The sequence below is a fragment of the Seriola aureovittata genome, chromosome 4 (genome assembly GCF_021018895.1).
Source record: "Seriola aureovittata isolate HTS-2021-v1 ecotype China chromosome 4, ASM2101889v1, whole genome shotgun sequence".
Lineage (NCBI taxonomy): Eukaryota > Metazoa > Chordata > Actinopteri > Carangiformes > Carangidae > Seriola > Seriola aureovittata.
This window is the reverse complement of record NC_079367.1, coordinates 30985798-31005194: the sequence shown is the minus strand read 5'-3', so window position 1 is coordinate 31005194 and position 19397 is coordinate 30985798. Positions and strand designations below refer to the sequence as shown.

Here is a 19397-nt window from a genome sequence, read left to right as displayed (position 1 = left end):
GCTAGGAGAGGTTAGGCCCAGTCAGTTAACGTTACCCAGTCCTTGGAACAAAACAAAGAGGTCCTTTCCAGTTTTGTTTTTAAGTCCAGTGAGTTGGGAGGCTTCCTGGTGGAGTAAAGTCCTGTCTGGCTGTGTGGCTTCCGCTGTTATCTCCTTTGTTCTCCTCACAGAGTTAGCTGCTCCATGCTAACTCTGCTGTGACTCCCATTGCTTGGAAAATCAGCTGGCTGACCTTGTGTTGTAGCTGCTGATTTTGAAGAAAACTTGGTTTACTCTCAGTTATTCCGAAGCAGGGGGCTGCTGTTGAGGAGAGGAGTGTTTGCAGGCTGCTGTGAGCAGGCTGGCAAGAGAGCTGGTTTCTCAGGTAGCAGGGCTGACCTGCGCTGGGGCCTTGTTGCCCTTTGAAGAGCAGAGAGGGAAGAGCAGGAGCTGCTCTCCAGAGCAAGTCGAGAAGAGAAGAGAGGGGAAGAAAGAAGATCTGGTTTTGATTGGTGACACCCTGGGGAGTCACATGTCACACACTGACCAACACTGGCTGGTAAGTGAGGTCCCTGGGGGAGGGTCATCCCCAGTTGTGAACAGTGAGGAAATGTGGGGAGGTGAGTTCCTTTGTCTGTGGAGCAAAGAAACATCTTGTCTCTTGAATGAGTCCCAACACAGCAAAGGGCCACAGGCCAGACTTGAACCAAGACGCCGTTGCAAGAACTAAAAACCCAAATGTCACATGCTCAACCAGGTGGGGCGAGAGACAGAGTATCTTTCTTATTTAGTCTCTGACACAGAGCACAGCCTCCGTCCGGATCTACAATAGTGTAGTCTTTAATTACTTCAACTCAAGAACGTAACAGACTTTTATTACGGACAGGTCTTTATGTTTAACTCCCTCTGTTCGATATGTAGAGTTCGTCATAGTCGTTAGTACGAAGCCTTGTTACCGATGACTTCTCTCTCTCCCTCCCTCTCTCCTGCTCTCTCTGCACCGTGTGTCTTATGTTTAGTTATTCCTACATCAAAGTAGTTTATTTGCTATAATGGAGGCGAGGCTCAGTGTATTGGAAGTGCTCCTCCTCTTCCCTGCAGTTCCTGAGCAGCCGGGAAACCAGAGAGGTTCGGTAGACTGTAGCGTTGTTACCATCAAATGGGATATTTACAGTATTTTCGCGTTTCTGTGACAATAGAGCAACAATCAGAGCACTCATCCCTTAATGCCTAAAAGAAACAGAATCATTTCTATTGTCAACAGTTTGAAATAATCAAATTGATATTTTCACTAAATTTCAGAAAAAAAGCCTTTTATGACTCAATAACTGATTAATAATTACTCAGTATGATGTTTATCATATAAAGTCATTAATATCAGCTAAGGCTGAATGATTGAGGTCAAGTAGATGGAGCAGACCCAGACATCTCTCTGAAGGCAGCATTAGAGACTGAATCTGATTCAGGAGGTCATGGGTAGTCAATGAGTAGCAACGTGACATATGACCTTTTAGGCTGATCAAAGACCAGACAGGCTGCTGGATTCTGGATCATCTGTAAGGGTTTCACAGTGTAAGGAGAGGTCCACCAGAAGAGCATGCAGCAGTCGTTAATGAAGGAACATGTCAGAGTAATAGTGCAACAGTGTGGCTCACTGATGTTTTTAATAGTGTTTGGAAAACATCAGTAACATCAGGCTGCTGTTACACACAGTAACCTGTTAGTATGAGACATTAAGTCTTGGTTTGGATCAGCTCATGAGATTTATTGAATAGAATCATCAGACTTCTATTTCATGTTTCTCCTTTAAAATGACAAAAACAACTGACTTCTTAGAACGGGTTTAATAAACCTGGCTCTCCCTCTGTTTATTTCTGAGACATTTAAACACTAATAGTAGACATCATCCAGCTGGCAGTACACAGCAGAGAGAGAGTGTGTGTGTATGTGTGTGTGTGTCCTCTCTCTGTGGCTTTTAAAGCTGTATTGCGTAATTCTTTCTGATTTGAGAGACTGATGTGAAGTTGGATTCCAGCAAGTGTGCTAACACAACTTCCCATGTGTCTGTACACACACGTGCAGATGTTCAGTGTGTGTGTGTGTGTGTGTGTGTGTGTGTGTGTGTGTGTGTGTGAATTAAAGGCCTACAGTCCCACAGACCTACATTCCTTTACTGTTAGTCAGCTCTCTACACAAACATGGAAGCATCATTATCGACTGCTTGTGTGTGTGTGTGTGTGTGTGTGTGTGTGTGTGTGTGTGTGTGTGTGTGTGTGTGTGTGTGTGTGTGTATGTGTGTGTGTGTGTGTGTGCGCGTGTGATAATGTCAGATAGTTATATAAGCAGCTTCTGGTGGAATATCTCCAAAATATTTCAGTCATAAAGTATCAGAGTTTCACAGAGAGAAAGAAAGAGGGAAAATGAGTTGTGTGTGTGTGTGTGTGTGTGTGTGTGTGTGTTTAAGGTTGGCAGTACATCAGTATCACAGAGGTATTTTTGGAAACCAGTGTCAAGACTTTGATGCTGTTCAGGAAAACAAAACTGAAACTCTTTGAACAAACTTTATTTGAGTCTGAGCAGCTGATCGATCTGACGCGTGGAACCTCTTGCATCGGTAACAGTCAAACCTCTTATGATGAAATATATAAAGTGGTGGTCTGGGAGCTGATAAGATCTCACCACTGTCGTGCTCTTAAAAAATTTAATCACTTTTGATAATCTCAATAAATTAAATGAAACTCATCAGTAACAGTGAACTGTTGGTTCCTCTCAGGGTTTCTGGCTCAATAACACAAAGTCCACCCACTGGGAACAGTAAGGGCCTTTAGTAAATCCTCATTTGAGCTTTTTCTGTTCAGGATCAATATGTGGGAGTCTTTACCCACAGAACTTAACATGACAAGGATCATTTGCAACAGCGGCATCAGTCATTGGATCATTGTTTGTGTGTCTTGCTGTTGTGTATGTGTCTTGGCTCAGATGGGTGTTGGTTCATACAGTATACTTATTGTATACCGCTGTATCTAACCCTAACCCTGCTAGGCCCGCATAATATGAGGAAAATCTGTGTGATAACATTGTTCAATATTGCGATGACGATATGACTTGCCATAAACTAGAATCACCTCCTCCTGGTTGTCTGCCTCCTCCACTCAGACTAGTTTCAGGTTACATCCCTATTTATCCAGAGTCATTTAGAATATGAACCTATCACAGCCTGCCTTCTTTCCTGCTGCACTGGGAAATTTCCCCTCATCCAGCCTCCGTCTCACTCTCCACTCCGCCACACATCCTCATCAGCCTCACCGTCCCCACCTGTTGCTCCCAGCTGCACTCCATCTCCAATCAAGCCGGTATTTAAGCAGCCTTGGTCCACTCACTCATTGTCAGATTGTTTTCGCTGTCATGTGTGACTTTCCAGCACTCGCTCTTGGACTGATTTCGAATTGGCTTGCCTCTGACCACCTCTCCTCGTCTCTGCCCCGGTAAACCCAACAGCCTTCTGTCCCTGGCTACGAGTTTTGCCTGTGCTCTTCCTGGTTCTCGTCTGCCTGTGGCTGTGTGGCGTTTGACTGCTTCGGCTCACACAAGTGAGATCACCGTTCCACCTGCTGTCATCAGATCCTCCTGCCGAGTTAAACATCTCCTCCATGTGAGTGCCTTTGGTATTTCCTGTTCTGCTGGTTCTTCAGTCATCCGCCTGACCACGACAACTCTTCTGCCTGCTCCCTCTGGGTTTGTCTGCTCTGCTGCCTGCCTGTCGCCGACTCCGCTTCCTCATTGACCACAAGCGCTGCTTGCCCCCCAACGGTGCCTTCACTCTATCCACGAACTCTGAGTTCACCCAAGTCTCCCCACGAACTCTGCTTAACCCATGAACTGAAAACTGTTATTACCTGAGCCAAGTCCATACTTACCTGCAACCTGTGGTGACTCACCATTGCTACATTCATCCTGTTGAAAGCATCAATAAAAGTCATTTCCAACTACTCATCTGTTTGATTGTGCTGCAACTGGGTCCTACAACACCCCGTGACAGAACCATTTGTGTGAAATTTTGTTATAATTGCTTTTTAGTTTTTAGTAATGGCTAAAAAGTGTTGTGTGAAGTCACACTGATCTTGACCTTTGACCATTAAAGTCAAATCAGTTTCAAATCAAATCAGCAGAAGTTCCATCAAGGTGTTACTGAGATGTTGTGTCCATGAGAATGGGACGGATGCAGGACAAGCAGAAAACAATATGCTTTGTTGTTCTGGCTGTTGCCAGGGCAGAGGTGTAATAAACAAATATTGAAGTGTGCATATCCTCTGTCTTCCTCTACCATGGTGCTAGCTAACCTCACAGTCACCACCAAATTGACAGTGGAGGTTATCTCATTGGGTGAAGCTATATAATGTTATGTTTATCTTATCTCATCAATACAGTACAGCTTATCTGGCTCTTAATTAATAAAATAAAAAAAAAACAATACAAAAGGAATAGAATAAACAAAATTAGTTTCTAGAGCAGCAACAACAATGTTCACAGCAGCAGTCACTGTATATAAACTCTATATCTCTGGAAACAAATGTAAAATGTCTAAACTAAATAAAGCCCTGTGTGAATGGATGGCATGTGTAAATAAAAGTAAAATTTCCATTTTCCCTAATTCTTTGCATTTCAGTCTTTTACAATGTTTATTGCGCATGTTCACATCAAGATGATGATGAAAATATGATTTATCGGTCAGCAAAAGTCCCTTCATGAATAAACATTAAATCATAAAGGAGCTTGATGCAGATCACACAGAACCAGTACTGTGGCCAGTTCTGAGGCAAAGAACAAGGCCGCAACACTGAATCATTTGGTCTGTAAGACGTTAAACGAAAGTCAGGTATACCTTCCTGAGGCCCAACAACATCACGTGTCTTGTTTTGTTTCAGCAACAGTTCAAAACTTAAAGAGACTGTTTTTTTTAATCACTTTAGACAAAGACGAGCAGTACAACCAGAAGTGTTTTCTGCTTGAAGAATGACTAAAATGATCAGTTATTGAAATAGTTGCTAATTGTTTTTCTCTTGATCAACTAATTAATTCATTGACTTATTGTTTCAGCTCTAACTGAAAGAGAGAAGAGGAGGCCTGATGCTGACTGTGTGACACCTGCAGCGGATCCAGGAAGATTTAAGGTGCTTTAGAAGATGAAGATCTGACCACAGTGAGCAAGACATTCTTCAGGCTCTGAGGCAAAGCACAAAGGGGACGTATCAAAAGCCTTGATATAGTCGGACATAGGCTAAATCAATCAAAAATAAAGGCTTTTTCCTGCCTGAAGAACATTTCCTTTACAACATGGTTTTGTTGTTGCAGTTGGGGTAAGTTTTCCTGGGTCCTTCCTCCGCCTTGTCACTCATCTGGCCCCATGTTACTAAGTGAAGCTGAGAGTGACCAGGTTAAAGGCCTGGAACACCACAATGCATGGATGGTCCTGTGCCATCCGTCTGAATGATTTACTGGCAGCTATGTTTACAGGCTGTTAAATGTTCTGCAGCTGATAAGTGATCCAGCCTGTAAACAGACATTCAGCGCTCACTTTTCTCCGGTGGCTGTTTGTTTGGTCGCTTGTTTCACGAGCTGAGCTGCAGGACAATACGTGTGTTCATGTTTGTACATTAACCGCTAGCAGGAAAGCTAAGATGGGTGGCTGTTCAGAGTGTGTATCTCTTGTGTAGCAGCTGCTGTCTGGCTCACTGTGACTGTGATTCTGCCTATGATACAACTGACATTACTATTTTACGCAACATTTGTTTGGGTATGTTCAAATGCAGACAATAGCTAACTGTATTCTGTTGAATTACTGCTAAACTCGGGAGCACCATAATGAAACAAAAAGTATAAAATATTAATATCTCCATCCTTTCAGATTTCCTCTCAAGTGAGAACAAGTGAGTCACTGATCAGAGATCAGACTGTGACACAAAGAAAACAAAACCAGCCAGTTCTCCCCCTACACCAAACTGAGAGCCAGGCTGCAGATGGGGGGCCCCTCTCCTCAGGCCTGCTCAGGCTGTGCTGAGACCAGCTCACGTTCTAAACCAGGCCTATTCAACTGGTGGCCCATGGGCCAACTTCATGGGCCATCAAGTCTGATGGTCCGCCGATCAATCTTTGATTACAAATACATTTTTTCTACAATAAATCCTCTAAACCACAGAGAGGCTCTAATAATGCAGCAGCCCCCTTGGTAAACAGTTTCACCAGTCCCAGGAAGTAACTGCAGTGACTGTTCCAAACTTTCAACTACAGTACAGGGATGGAACTGAAACCCGGTATTAAACGGCCGTCGTGTAGTAGAGATAAGGTCCGACATCTCTCTCTCTCTCTCTCTCTCTCTCTCTCTCTCTCTCTCTCTCTGAGCCTGTATGTATGAGGGGCAGGGGCAGCTCTGCTTCATGCTGGAGCACCGTGCAGCACACACACACACACCACACACACACACACACACACACACACAGATGCTGCTCAATGGCAGAGAGACCTATACGCTCAGTGTAGGTCACATCCAGTGAAAGTCTGTCACATACAGACGGAGAAATGCTGTTTTCGACCATCAGCCTGTAGTTCATCCGTCGTTGCATCAGGAGTGTTTTTTACGCTGCAGTCTGGAGCCCACACACACACAGTTCACTGAATTATATGAACATGGGTTAATGATGAAAAGTAAACATTAACCAGCTGATTGTTCTGGGTGTGTTCCTAAATTCAGTGTGAAGAGCAGGTGAGGGGGTCAGTGATGTGGGGGCCGCAGGCTGCACAGTAAAAATACAGTCACAGAAACAGTCCTGTAGTAAATCATTGTGTATCACATTTGTTTTACATTTCCAGCATTACAAAATCAGTGTATAATAGTGATTTGTTTAACAATACAATATCTAACAACACCCATCACTAGTTGTGTGGCATCAAATGCTCAGGCAGGTTAAGTTCATCTTGAACTTTTTAATTCTCTTTGCTCTCTTCTGTCGTTTGCCTTATAAAATGCTGTGATTTGCTTTGTAAGAGATGTCAGAATTAACCAAAAGATATACCAGACAGCTGACATGGTGTGTTGTAGAAAACTATGTGGTTACTCTTGTTAATATTGGAGCTTGTGTTGCACAGAAAATCTAATTAACCACTTGGCCTGATTACTTAGAGCAGGCCTATTTATCTTTGTTTTTAGTCAATGATTAGGCTACTTTCGCAATGTGGCAAATTAACAGTTTTGAAAATGTGATGCCATGTTGTGTTGTCAAGTATACATACATAATGAGAATAGCTCAGGAAAATGTCTGGCCCCCGGGCCCTTAGCTTTCAGGACATGTGGCCCCCTGAACAACACAATTGAATAGCTCTGTTCTAAACCATGTCCCTGATGCTACTGCCTCTGAGACAGGATCTAGTTCAGGTCATATCTCTCTAAGCTACCTGTCCACGTCCGTCAGCCAAACCCAGCTCATCCTGTGTTACATAATCAGTGACTGAGTGAAGGCTATGTTTCTGCACAGTCTGTGCACATGAAAAGAACGGAGCAAGATGTTTTGAATTCATGACTCAGACTCATACAGGTCAGTTTTACATGTGCCATCCATTTTTTGTAGAAGACCCACCCATTGACTTGAGGAGGGGTTTTACCTGTCTTACCTGATCTGGACAAAGTCATATTCCATTACAAAGATGTCAATCATGTATAAGACCAGGAACACACAGGATGTGAGCATGGCGGCTGTTCATTTTCATTTCAAAACACGTTAACAGATTGGAGTGGACCACTGCCTGCATGAGACGCATGTCTCTCACATGTGGAATGATCTAGAGATTCGGCCTCTCTCCTATTTTTCACGTGTGCCGCACATGTCACCCAGCAGAGACAGACAGAGAAAAGACCTGTTGATGTCATAGTGACATCATAGCATCAACATGACATAAAACGGACTCCTTCCACTATTGTTGTCTCTGTCTGGTCTGAATCTGAATATGATTCATGAAAAAATATACATGTATTTTTTAACCATTTTAGCAACTGCATGTGGAGACAGTGACACATTACTGATGTTTTTTGTCATAAATAAATTACAAATTAATTTAGAATGACAAGAAATTCAACATTCCAGTAACCTGTAAACTCTACGTATAGAGACAGAGCTGCAGCAGCAGAGATGCTGCAGGTGTGACATCAGCCGCCACACTCACACAACGCATCCAGTGTGTTCCCAGCGTAACACTAAACAGTAGCTTCTGTTCTGTGGTGTGTGTGTGTGTGTGTGTGTGTGTACCTGTACTATCAGGACAGAGGACACAGTCGGTGATTCCCCAGCCCTTCCCGATGCCTCTGCAGCACATTTCCCTGCTCCTCAGTCCAGGCAGAGGAGAGCTGCACTGCACACACGCACACACACGCACACACACACATTTCCTGTTAATACACTGAACATACAAACCAGAACACAGCTGCATTTTAGTCGCACTTACAAGAGCCTATTTAACTAGTGACAAAGTTAAAATCAGTTTGATTGTCACTTCTAGTATATACACAGGACATAGAGAGGATGAGGTTTCTACTAGAATCTGGTGTGGACACATACAAGTACTACACATACCACCAAAGGGTTTAAATACACCAGGATAGAAAATATTAAAAGAAAATACTAAGAATTGAAATATTCCTAAGTGGAGCTGGGGGGGTTGGGAGTCATCAGTTTGTTTTAAAGTTGCATAGATAAACTAGATGAAAAGGAATTAAATTGTTACACGAATATTGTGAAACTGATGGGTCTCAAGATGAGTAAACTATTAAAAAAATTAAATCAATTTAATTGATGAAAAATATATTAGCTGACACTGCATAAGATGAGGACATATGGTGTAACTGTCAGGACAAGCAGCTTCAAACATCATCAGCACTAAAGTGATGAACCTGTATAAGTGACTCCCTGCAGCTCTGAGTAGAAATGTATTTTACCAGCAGCAGTAAACCTCATTTCCTGGACTGATGAAGTTGGTGTACCAGTATTTGTGCAGTACCTGTCCCATCACAGCAGGTGTTTCCAGCAGCTGTACTGACGGTATCATGTAGATGAGGTATGCAAGTTATCTTACATAAAACCAGTAAAACCAGTCTGCTGTGGGGAGAGACTGGAGCCACCGGTTTCATGTGTATTCAGTAAAGACCTGACTTGATCATTACAGTTCATCCCGAGAGGAGCATGAATGTCTGAACCACGTTTTATCACAATCATGTTTGAGTGAGGACCAAAGTGGAGGACGGACCAGCTGACAGATATCACCATTTCCAGCTACAGAAATAAAGTCCTTAACATGACTCAGCACTGAACATGAAATAAGGTCCAAGGTCCAGTGAACTAACAGCAGAATGACAGAGTTGTCAGTAGTTGTGTGAAGTGTGTTGTGTCAGTTGGACATGAGGACTGTGTCCCAGCATCTGAAAACAGAGCTGCATTTTATTATGGAACACAATATGGCTGAGGAGGGATTTTTTTATCAGAAAGGAGAGAAGTGTTAACACACTGCTTCTCTCTGCAGCCAGAGAGCTAATGTGAACCAGCGGAGTGTCCTCAGCGTGTAGTCACAACTCATTACAGGGTCGCAAAACATTAAATCACTCATGTATTTTCACAATAAAAGACTTGAACAACACTGTAATGAAAAACTAAATTATCCCTAAACGAACAAATGTTGCTCCGTTGATGTGAAAACTCATATAAAGGACATTTGCACCAATTTCCAACACATCTGTGTGTGTCATTACACACCTGTACACCAGCTGTCATCAAACAAGATGATGCCTATTTTCTGACCTCTTTGGCTCCGTTAAAATTAAACAAAGTCCACTTGTGACTGGTTATCACAGCTCATGGCCTCAGTGCAGATGTGAGCTCTGAGCAGTTCAACAGTCTTTTCCTTCTTAGATCTTTCAGTTTCATTTGAAGGATTGTCTGATGCTTGAAGACTAGAATGTATCCAGCATTTATAAAAGGCAGAAAAAATATACTTAATTTTGTGTTACAGAAGTATTTGTAGTGTCAGTGTCGGTCAGTTGGTCCAGACTGAAACATCTCAACTTGAGAAAATAATCGTACCAGTTTGAAAGTGATCCCCATCAAGATGAATCCTAATGATCTCTGTGACCTCCTGTCCTGAAACTGGTAAGACTGTAGGGACGCAATCAGGACCTTACAGAGCAGGTTTTTATTCTCGTTACTTATTAAAACCAGGTAAAGCAGTTCCAAAAGTGAGCCCCCCTCCCTGCTGCGTCTCACCTGTCCATCTTTGACCTCTCTGAAGCAGTACTTGAACCCAGAATACTGGGTGTATGTCCCATCCCCCCTCACTGTCTGGGCCTGGACTGGCCTCCCTGCTGGAGCCGGAGCACCTGCTGACCCCGAGGAGGAGGAGGAGGAGGGAGAAGAGAGCGTCCGCAGGGTGGGACTGAATCCAGACACCTGGAACGATGTGAGGAAAGAAACTGCTCAGAAACGAAATAACACTGTTGTCTGTGACGTCATCTGAAAACATAATGACATCATCATCAAAACATTACATTCACAATGATTCAGTAAGGAATGATAAGTGATTATTGACGAGCACCAACACTGGACCACAGAAGCCATGTGTGTGACACCAGGTGTTATTCTACAGCAGCTACAGTGATGAACATGTTACTCACACTACATGGCCAAAAGTATGCAGACACCCCCATCTACATCTGTTTTTCCTGATTTGGTCTAGACCTGGGATTCTGACAAAATCAAGACAACTGCGCCCCCAACACTCCATTAATGGGGCCTGCTGAGACTCAGTGATGTCATAAATATATTCATATATATATATGATATAAGTTATTATTCTTACATTTATTTAGCGGCTAAACATGACTCAGGTTTTGGAGCTATTGTTGCCATGTAATCATGTTAGCTGTGCTCCACAACTTGGCCTCCCTTATATTTGACATTTTGTGAAACTGTCCCCATTAAAAGTTGCTCAGCTGTGATTAGCTCCTGTTTGCTGTGTACTCATGTATGTACAGACAACAAACCCAGACCCATTATCAGTGTGTCACAGCCCCTCCTGTGTTGGAGATCAGTCGAATCAGCAGCCAAATAAAACCTCTACAAACCTTTGAATCTTTCATTTGGACAACAGAAATCTGTAGAATGATCATCACAACATGATGATCAATGAAATTCAACACGTGATGACTCACAGTCACCGTCTGGTGTGATCACCTCTTAATGACAACCACAGGAATCTGTCCCATCACCGAGCACAGCTACAAAGCAGCTCAAAGTTCTCACCTTCACCACCTGGTGGATCTTCACGCTGGCCTCAGGGGGGTGCTGCACTCTGACCTTCACCATGGACGGACTAGGAACTGCAAATGTTCACAAATACATACATATATATATATATATATATATATATATATATATATACACACACAATATGACAGGAGTCAGACTTTCTTAGGCCATAAGTAGTAAGAAGTAATCTCTTTGAAGAAGTGCTGATCCAGGTCAATGTTGTGGGGTTGACCATTAACCATATTTTTTCTGCCTCTGATCAGTACTTTTGTGAATTAACAAATTAATCAGAGTTAAAAATCACATTATTGGGACATCGCTCAAACAATCTTTACAGAATTCCAGCAAACGTGTCCGGGGATAAATCTGGCATGCTGGTAAATGACGTCCAAAGCCAAGCTAACACAAACCTCATCTTCTGACACAGTGCAGCATCTCAGAGGGTTTGGGTTCATAAACAGAAGACAGTTGTTCTGCCGGTCTTGTTTATATGGCTCTCTGTTGTGATTTTTATTTTTCTATGTCCCATTGTGTTTTTGCATAATGTCAAAATGTTAAAATTAATAAAAACTTAAATGACCAATTTCAGGGAGTCCTTGTTGCCTTGGTGACCATAAAGCACAATGTCTCTTGTCACAGCCTTTGTATGCTCCTCATCTATAACAGTGTACGAGGTGTGTTATGACAGTCGTTGGAGCAGAGGATGTGCTGAGAGTTCAGACTTGTTGAGCTTTTAATGGTGCAGATAATACATGAAGAATGAAATTTAACTGCAACAAATTACCATCATACATCTAAAGTACAGAAACTTGAGTTCAACTGCAGACTTTCATCATGCAATCAGAAAAACATCCTTATTGGTTAGAAGACGTGCAAATGGTTAGAGAGACTCACCTCCAGACCTTGCTGCCTCCTGGTTCTGTCCCAGTGGCAAGAGGAACTCTGACCTGGTCATCTCCTGATTGGCTGCCATGGCGGTGAAGAGCGCAGGCTTGACGATCTCATTGGTGGAGGATGGGGCAGCTGCGGCAGGGGAAGCTGCGGCGGAGGTGGGGGCAACAGGGATCTGGCAGAACTTTCCAGTGAAGGTTGGTGGGCAGAAACAGCGATCCTTCTGCAGGCAGACGCCTCCGTTCTTACAGAGCAGAGGGCAGAGGACTGCAGGAGAGACAACAAAGACATCTTCAGACTACTATCTTCTTTATTTGGATCCCTGTTAGCTGGTAGCTGTTAGCAGCACAACAGCTGGGATCGGAGGAAAGAAAATCAGGGGGTTTGGAGTGTGGGGAGCAGTAGAGCTAATGACCAAGAGTCCAAACATACAGAGGGCCTCACATTATCTGCTGGATTTTATCAGCTACATCTAATTTTAACATCACTATCATCATTAAGTAAATTATTATTGATGGAGGAATAAACAGTGATGGAGCCTGCACATGGTGTAGTCCACTCCATCAGTGCAGAGTGTGAGCAGCTGCTGGACCTAGTGACATTTCTCCTCATTCTGTATTCAACGTTTCACTTTCCCTCAGTGTTACTGAACAAGAAACACAACATAACCAACATACAGGTTCATCTTCTGACCTCCACTGTGAACAACACCCATCAGCTTCAGCTGCTGGTAGAGATTCAGTTGTTGCAGGTTTAAAGAAACATGTCACCATGGTTACTGAATTCATCCAAAAGTATTCACGAATTTAAAAGTGAGTTAATTAAAGATGCAGATTGTAAAATCAGTTTTATCGACACTGTAATTGTTACAGTTCTGTCACTAATGTTTAGTGAAATGCATCCCTGGAGCCATAAGTTCACTTCTCCTCACCTGAGCAGTGTATTTATTACTGTGCAGAAAACATAAGATATCCTATAGGATGGCTGGTTATGTTTTCCTCATCTTATTTTAAGACACAAGAAAAAAACAGAAGCTCTTAATTTACAGGCATGGGAATGGCTGATAAAATATCTAACCAATGTGGAGGGAGGACTGTGTTTGGGAACACAGGACGTATATTTAGTCATTAAGAAACTGTCTCCTTTAGTTAAGAGACTGTAAACAAAACTCTGTGTTGGAGTCATGACATGAAATAGAAACAATAAAGAACCAGATATTTACTAAAACTGTAATTCATCTGTTGTTCTAATGATTCAACCAGGAGAGTTTGTTTCATGTCCACCTGAAACTCAACCAGTAACCTGGAGTTATTTATGAACTTCATGAGATTTAATAAGGGGTTAGAAAAGGTTCAGATTTGATAAGTGGACTGGATACTGGAAAGAGTTTAGTTGATGGCTTCTTCATATCTGAAAACAATACATTTTGACTTTCTCACATTTAACACTAATTTGTTGAAAGAGCATCAATTGATCAAATAAAAATAAGAGCCACGTCAAGTTTCAGTCTGACCAGTTACCAACAGACTTCATTGCGCGCGCACACACACACACACACACACACACACACACACACACACACACACACACACACACACACACACACACACACACACACACACACACACACACACACACACACACACAGTACTTTAGGTCAGAGGTCACAGACAGATGGTGACAATAGCTCAGGTGGAAGAGTCTGTACATTAATGTGTACCTATTGGTACTTGTATTTTACTTTAATGTTTCTCTTTAATACAATTTATACTTGTACCTCACTACATTTCAGGGAGAAATATACACACACACTCTCTCTCACACACACAGGTCTGAGGCCAACACCAACACACATCCATCATGTTTACAGTCGCTGTGCGATAACACTGGGTTCTGTGTGAGGCCAGGTGATGTGTTGATGTAAAACAAAGCTGCTGCTCTGATGGGATGGAGGTGAAAGTGGACCAGGCGCCAACCGAACCAGCCAGCCACTTCCTACTTCCTGTTTGAGCTCGTCTGACAGGATGTTGGTGTATTGTTACCCAGATTTCAGCTAATGAGTCGATAACACCCCGAGGTCTCTGAGGCAGGAAGGAAACCTGCAGCTTTAAAAGCAGGGCTGTGGTTGAATAGTTCTCTTTGCTGGAATGGAGTGATAGGAGTGAAAAGAATAATTCTGTAAACAAATAAGAAAACACATTTGGAAATAAAGAGAAGTATAAACAAAGGAGCAAACAACGGCAATGCCAGCATGTTGACACGTGTGAGGCAATAACGGTCTGTGTAGACCCCCCCCCCCCCCCCCCCCCCGCGCTTTTCTCAGCCACTAACATAAAGGCTGTGTATGCGACTTGCGTTGGAGAGATGAAGAAGATAACGCTTTTACTGCACTGATTTAAGATGCTTGCTTCTGCAGGGAGGAGAGGCGCACTGGATGGGAGTGAACAGTGTGTGAAGCCCGATCCTCCTCGACAACCTGACATGGCAACAAACAGAAGTGAGACAGGGACAGTCACGTCTCTGGCTCTGTGGATGCTTCTGTGTCTACCTTTGACATCAGGAATGATGTGACACACAGTCGTGCATCGCTGTGCACACACAGAAAAACACTGAATTCTCCACCTAAGCATAGGGTCTGCTCCCCACAGCCCTCTGGGCTTCTCACAAGATGACAGTGTTGATGGGGGCACAGCGACATAGCTGCCTGAGACAACTGCTTGCTGAGCTGGAAAGGTGGCTTTGGAGCTTGCTAGATTGGCTTCAGTTACCTCGTGCCCAGGATGTAGGCCACCTGAAGCCGTGAGGATGGAAGTGGCCTCCTCTCTGCTAGCGCTAACGGCCTCTTGGCCTTTCCAGCGCCCGCCACGCCTCCCTCCCCTTGACAGAGGGGATGGGGCAGGCAGGCATACACTTTGCTGGCTGATCCTCACCTCCTCACAGCAGAAAACCAGGGCTAAAATAGAGCTGGTGATCCAACATATCATGCTACTGGGCCTTGCTGTCAGTTCTGGACAGTGCTCTGCAATCAGGAGGTGCAGTATCTGGGACTGCACCTGGATGCTGGGGCCATGAATGTTCACCTGTCAGAGGAATGCGTGACCTTGCTGGCTCCCTGAGATGCATCCCTGGACGGCTGGCGCAGGATACTCAGTCATGTATGGCCATGATAGGCAGTATGTGGTCGGGACCAATCCGCCATATCAACATGCTGGAGCCTATAAACATACATATAATATATGTACGTATGTAATATATATTACATGGTTTTACTTTCTAGTAAAGGATCTGAGTACGTATCCCACCACTGATACTGTTTGTGTAAGATATACTTGTGCTCCCAACTGCAAGTGTTTTGCATGTCATGTTTCATGTCTACCCAAGTGTGTACGTGTGTGTGTGTGTGTGTGTGTGTGTCTGTATGTGCGTGTGTGTTTGCAAACTTTGTATGTGAAATGTTTGTTTATTCTACAAGACACATGTTGCACATATGTGTGTGTTTCAGTGTAAACACAGTGACCTAATTATTATCCTGGGCGCCGCCCACAGATGGACTGTATCAGTTTGGAGGAGGAGGAGGTTTCTGGAGGGAAGTTGGGCAAAAGAGAAGAAAAGTAGAGAGCTGGTAAAAGGAGCATGCAGCCATAAACAAGGAGAGATTAAAGAGATGAAATGATATAAACACAAATAATGTGACAGAGAATAAACAGGAAGAAAACATTAAGGAATGAGTTGATAACAAGTGAAATGATTCATTCTGCTCTGACAGCGGAGGTCTGATTAAAGGAATACTGTGACTCACAACTCAACATCTGACATATTATCAGTTAAAGAAGTTCTGTCTGATGTGATCAAACAGCTGTTTATTTCCACATCCAGCAGTTACAGATCAACATGTGTTGTGTTGTCTGTGTCACCTGATGAATCTCAGTCAAGTGTTCCCTCTCTTTTAGCTTTGTGTTTGGTCTCCACCAGCTCCTGAGGGACATGGCTCTTTAGATGCTACATGTGCCACTGCTTAACCTTCATTTTTAATAAGGTAAAAGACTTTTGTCATCAGACTTTTGGATCTTAAGTTATAAATTACTTTAAAGGAGCTATTTGTAAGTGCTGTTTATTATCAGTCTTGCCAAGAGCTTCAGTCGTCATTGTGTTTACAAGACAAAAGGTTATAATATGTCCTCTCAGCAGCTCGTGACTCGGTATTGGAAAGTGACAAGATGGTACGGCCAGACCAGGGCTAGCTGGTTAACATGCTAACTTCAATAGAGGAAAAGAGACAAGAACCCTTGACGTTTCTCTAACCTCCAGGGTTTAACCAGCTGAGTAACAGGCTCGATGTGCTGGGAAAGCTAGAGCAACATCTGACCATTGTTGGCCTGGAACCCACAGGAAGTCCACTGCCATCACCTTTAAAGTCAAGTGGAGAGTGGAGCCCTTTCACCAGCAGCTTTGGGTCTCAGTGGATTTTACCAGCAGTCTGCCTCCAGGGTGACCAGCTCCATGCCAACAACACAACTCCTACATCAGGTTACAATCCTGGTCATAGGTGGCTCCATCATGGGGAATGTCAGAATAAACTGTCCGAGAAAGATCAATGAAAGCTATCAAGATCCTCGCTAACGAACTGAACCAGACATTAACAAACTTATTGTTCATTTAAGTACGAATGTCATTCGTACTGAGGAAGAATATACACAGATTTCAGTGTATTCAGTGTAGACTTGCTGACACCTACGAACAACCCTATAACCCTACTGAGTTGGCCCCTTGATCCTTTCATCAAGGAGAACACCCCTTCTTCCCCCTTACATCACCAACGCTTTATCGTCTTAACAACAATATCTTACCTGTGCATATGTTGATTCAGTCTAGGGGCCCCGCCTGCCCTATCCATGCATATGCTGATCCAGCCTAAGAGCCCCTTCTACCCCCTGATAACTTGAACCCAGGTGCTACACTACAAGACCTCTTGATAAACATTACCTTTTGTTGTAAATTCCTTTCCTGTCTGACCAAATGTCTGTAACCCCAGGTATATGCAAATACCGATGTCCATCCCATTGTCTTGAACTGTATAACTGTCCCCCTGCCCTACACTCTGGGTCAGTCTACTGCCTCAGACCCGCTCTGTGTCAGTTGGCTCACCGTATCCTGGGATACCATTAAACTTACTTCCCTACAGCAAACTTGAAACTAAGGACTTGAGTGAATTTTCTTCAACAGTACTTAATGAGACAATGACAAGGAGTTACTGAAAAGTGATCTGTTGCACTGTGAACAGGGGTTTCAGCAGGCCTTTGTCTCTGCACACCTCGCTTTCATCAGCCTGTGGTGCCCACTGTCTCCCTTATCTTGACAATTTTTATCTCTTCTGGGAATGCAGACAGTAATTTAGAGGTGGTGGGAAACATTGAAATTGGTCGGGGACAAAACAATTGATGTCAGTTGTACACACCATTTCTGTTATTTATAAATCTGTCCGTCTTGCTGGGCATGTGAGTCAATCTAAGCGTGCCACCTTCAAAAATCTAATTTATTCTCCTGTGTCTATTGTGCCTACTCAGCCACCCTTTGCTCCCTTTAAAGAGTATGCTACACTTGAAACATCTCAGAAACTGACTATAGACACATTTTGATACATGAAATCTTCCCAGATGTCCAAGTTTTGATGGAAACATCCAAAGATACCAAATAATGACATCACTATAAATGGATACAATGTTTTTAGATGTTATAGAGGAAGTAAGGGAGGTGGAGTCTCATTAACATGATGACATTGCAAAGCTCTGGTCACTGTATGCCTCCTCTGAGTTAATAATAATGGGGATCTTAACATGGACTGCTTCTCTGACAGCCCGAACAACGTGAAAGAACAATGTCTGGAACTAAATCTTTTTCAGTTCATAGATAAATCCACCACACCAAATGTCAAAAATCCTCCCCTTGCAGTTAGTGATCACTGTCCTGTCATCTGTGTCAGAGACACCAAAATACCTCAATCCCCATGGCTCAAGTCGTTGCTGATGGTTTTCCGTCAAGCCATTTTCCATCAGAACTGGGATGCCACAAGTGTCTACTTACTACTACTGTTTAGTTTAGTTTAGTTTAGTTTAGTTTAGTTTATTTCGAACATGTGCGAGTAACACAACAAAGTAAACTGAAAAACAAACAAATCCAATAACAATAGTCAAAACAAAAATAATAATGTGAACCCAACGTGTCCGAAAAGGAGTAGGATGAAGCATATGCTTACTTAAACCTACCCCTTCTCCACTACTCAATTATCAATCTTTCTCCCCAAACATACACATTTACATAAAAAAGAGAAAAAAAAAAAAGAAGTAGAAAATAAATAGATTAAATAAACAAATACATAAATCATTTATCATTTATGAAAACACTCGGTTATTAAACCCCTTCTTCCTCCCTGTACCTCGTGAAAACCATGTGTTTGTAACGCTTTTTAAACTGGATCATGCTTGGACATTGCTTGAGCTCCACACCCAGTCTGTTCCACAGCCTCACTCCACAAACTGACGGACAAAAACTTTTTAGTGTTGTACGTGCCCGCTGATGTTTTAAGGTGAACTCACCCCTCAGATTATAACCCCCAACTCTGTAAAAAAAACAATTGTTGAATATTTCCAGGAAGTAGATTATTTATTGCTTTGTACATAATTTGTGCTGTTTTGAAATGAACCAGGTCAGTGAATTTGAATGTTATTGATTTTAAGAATAGTGAATTTGTGTGATCTCTATAACCGGTATTATTAATTATTCTTATGGCTCTTTTCTGCAGTATGGATAGAGATTGTATTGTACATTTATAAGTATTGCCCCAAACCTCTGCACAGTATCGTCAATATGGTAAAATCAGTGAACAGTAGAGAATGTGGAGTGATTTGTGGTCCAGAATGTGTTTTGCTTTGCTCAGAACTGAAATGCTTCTTGACAGTTTGCTTTGTACATGTTTTATATGAGACTTCCAGTTTATTCTATCATCAATTGTTACCCCAAGAAACTTGTTTTCATATACTCTTTCAATGTCCACCCCATCTATTTGTAACTCTACTTGTGTATTCTTATTGCAATTGCCGAATAACATGAATTTGGTTTTACTTAAGTTTAACGATAATTTGTTTCTGTCAAACCATATTTTCAGTTTGCACATTTCAGTGGTGATCC

At 42.7% G+C, this 19397-nt stretch overlaps 1 protein-coding gene across 9 annotated transcripts in view; it reads right to left on the bottom strand.

Moving 5' to 3' along the window:
* The window catches only part of LOC130167390 (latent-transforming growth factor beta-binding protein 4-like), a 128226-nt gene that overhangs the window by 68258 nt on the left and 40571 nt on the right, over nucleotides 1-19397 (bottom strand). For all 9 annotated transcript variants that reach the window (XM_056373539.1, XM_056373532.1, XM_056373530.1 and 6 more), the window contains exons 6-9: nucleotides 12216-12479; nucleotides 11316-11392; nucleotides 10281-10463; nucleotides 8277-8379 (exon numbers count right to left, since the gene is read on the bottom strand). In XM_056373539.1, the coding sequence (XP_056229514.1) occupies nucleotides 8277-8379; nucleotides 10281-10463; nucleotides 11316-11392; nucleotides 12216-12479 (627 nt within the window). The remainder of the gene's footprint in view (nucleotides 1-8276; nucleotides 8380-10280; nucleotides 10464-11315; nucleotides 11393-12215; nucleotides 12480-19397) is intronic.